The sequence below is a fragment of the Lepisma saccharinum genome, chromosome 17, assembly GCF_977018435.1.
Source record: "Lepisma saccharinum chromosome 17, izLepSacc3.1, whole genome shotgun sequence".
NCBI classification, from domain to species: Eukaryota; Metazoa; Arthropoda; class Insecta; order Zygentoma; family Lepismatidae; genus Lepisma; species Lepisma saccharinum.
Window position 1 is genome coordinate 43178505 of NC_139245.1, and position 2200 is coordinate 43180704.

The 2200-nt window shown below is 40.2% G+C and overlaps 1 protein-coding gene across 1 annotated transcript; it reads left to right on the forward strand.

The window, feature by feature from the left end:
- The first annotated feature begins 730 nt into the window (after positions 1-730).
- Positions 731-1198, forward strand: LOC146001394 (uncharacterized). Its single transcript, XM_083138709.1, has one exon. It carries the CDS (start codon positions 731-733, stop codon positions 1196-1198), a length of 468 nt encoding a protein of 155 aa, XP_082994835.1.
- Positions 1199-2200: the final 1002 nt, after the last annotated feature.

The window sequence follows — 2200 nt, forward strand, 5'->3', positions numbered from 1 at the left end:
CAGGAAATACTACTACATTGGGCTTTTCGCGCCAGTTGTATTGTGTTGTGTGTAGCGAGTGGATGTTTGTTTTTGTGTCCATTGTTGTTATTTTGCTGTTGACGAAAATAAGGAGGTATGTCTTAAATTTTTACTCTAGTGTTTTGAACTATGCTTGTTTCGATAGTGCATGATCATGTCTATACACGTGTCTACTTGTTACGAGATTAACGTTTTTATATTTTTTCTAGAAAGTAAATTTTTTGTAAGGTTGGTGTGGGGCAATGGTGCGCTTCGGAGAAAGGGTGCGCACGATTCCCCCGTATATGTAATTGAATGCGCACAATTTCCCCAAACGACATTAAAGGTGAAACAAGTAGTAATATCCAGGTTTTTATTTTGTTCACAGATGCCACGAAATTACAACAGAAAAACTGAGAAAAACTCCTACTCTCAGGGTAATCTGAAAAACGCTCTGGACGCTATCAAAAATGAAGGAAGAAAAATAAGGGAAGTTGGCAGATGGTTCAACATACCTGAGTCTACTTTACGGTAAAAGCTTGTAGAAAATCGTGATCTGCCTACTCCAACCCGGCTTGGAAGAAAATCAACGTTTTCTGTTGAAGTGGAAAGTGAATTGAAGGACTATGTTCTGACACTGGCAAAGTTATTCTACGGGTTAACTCCGAAAGAATTAAGACGCATAGCATTTAGATATGCAGAAGATCACGAAATTGTACATTCTTTCAATATGGAACAGGCTCTAGCAGGTAAAGACTGGCTGTACGGATTTTTAAAACGAAATCCCGATGTAACTCTACGACAACCCGAAGCAACAAGCTTAAATAGAATTACTGCATTCAATGAAGAAGAAACGAAGCTATTTTTCTCAAATCTTCAGAAAGTTATGGATGAATATAAATTTGAGCCAAGGCAAATCTACAACATGGATGAGACAGGAATAACGGTCGTCCCAAAGAAGTGCCCGAAGATTTACGCTGCGGAAGGTATGAAGAGGATTGGTGCTGCTACTTCAGCAGAAAAAGGGCGCACAATAACTGGTGTTTTTGCTGCCAACGCTGCTGGATCTTATATTCCTCCAATGCTGATTTATCCGCGGAAACGTATGACACCTCAATTACAAAGAAATGGTCCTATCGGGTGTTCTTACAAGTGTTCGAAAAATGGTTGGACAAACGCAGAATTGTTCACTGAGTGACTAGTTCACTTCCAGAAATCTGCAAAACCCGCAGCAAGTGACCCAGTGCTGCTTATTTTAGATAACCATGCAAGCCATATTTCAATTGAGAGTTATGAATTCTGCAGGAATAACCACATTCATATGGTATCTCTGCCGCCGCACACATCACACCGGTTGCAGCCGCTCGACGTAACATTTTTCAGTCCATTGAAAAATGCATTGTACAGGGAATATGATCTTTATTTAACTACAACTGGCCATGAGAGGGTGACAGAATATGATTTGGCTGAACTCCTAAATCATGCTTTCATAAAAGTTGCAACAATGGAGAAAGCTGTTTCAGGTTTCCGCTCTACAGGAATATTTCCCTTTAATCCCGACAAGTTTCAGGATCATGATTTTGCTCCTGTTCAGGACGTTACACTTGTTATCGCTGAAGATTCTTCCTCTCCTAAAGGTTTGAACAAATCATGTGGCATTCCGAACAGTGCAGATAGAGACTTAGTGGAAGAAAACAAAGATTCTTCCTCTCCTAAAAGTTCGAACAAATCATGTGGCATTCCGAACAGTGCAGATGAAGACTTAGTGGAAGAAATCATCCATCCAAATCCTGATAATAATGTGCCTTCAACATCTGCTGCAGGGACAAACTCTTTCCTTTCCTTTGTCCCAATGGGATTATGTCAAGGAAAAGGGAATGATACCAAAACTGTAAAGAATTCTCGGCGAGCAAAACAACATTCAGAAATTTTGACCAGTACGCCCATTAAACGCAAGTTAGAAGAGGCCCAAAAGAAGAAACGAGAAGGAAGTAAGAAGAAGTTGGACAAAATAACGCGACACCATAAACGTCCGTGTGGAATGAAAAGCATCAAGAAGAAGCTGATAAGGAAAAGGCAACTTTCAGAGTCGTCTGAGTCAGACACCGAGGATCAAGAAATTGTTTTTGATGACGATGAATTGGATGACGTAGACTTAGAAAGCGGACAAGGCAGTGCTTTGATTGTACAAGACACTAAT

What these genes read in the sequence shown, in the direction of transcription:
- LOC146001394 (XM_083138709.1), top strand. Translation starts at nt 731, where the DNA reads ATGGAACAGGCTCTAGCAGGTAAAGACTGGCTGTACGGATTTTTAAAA.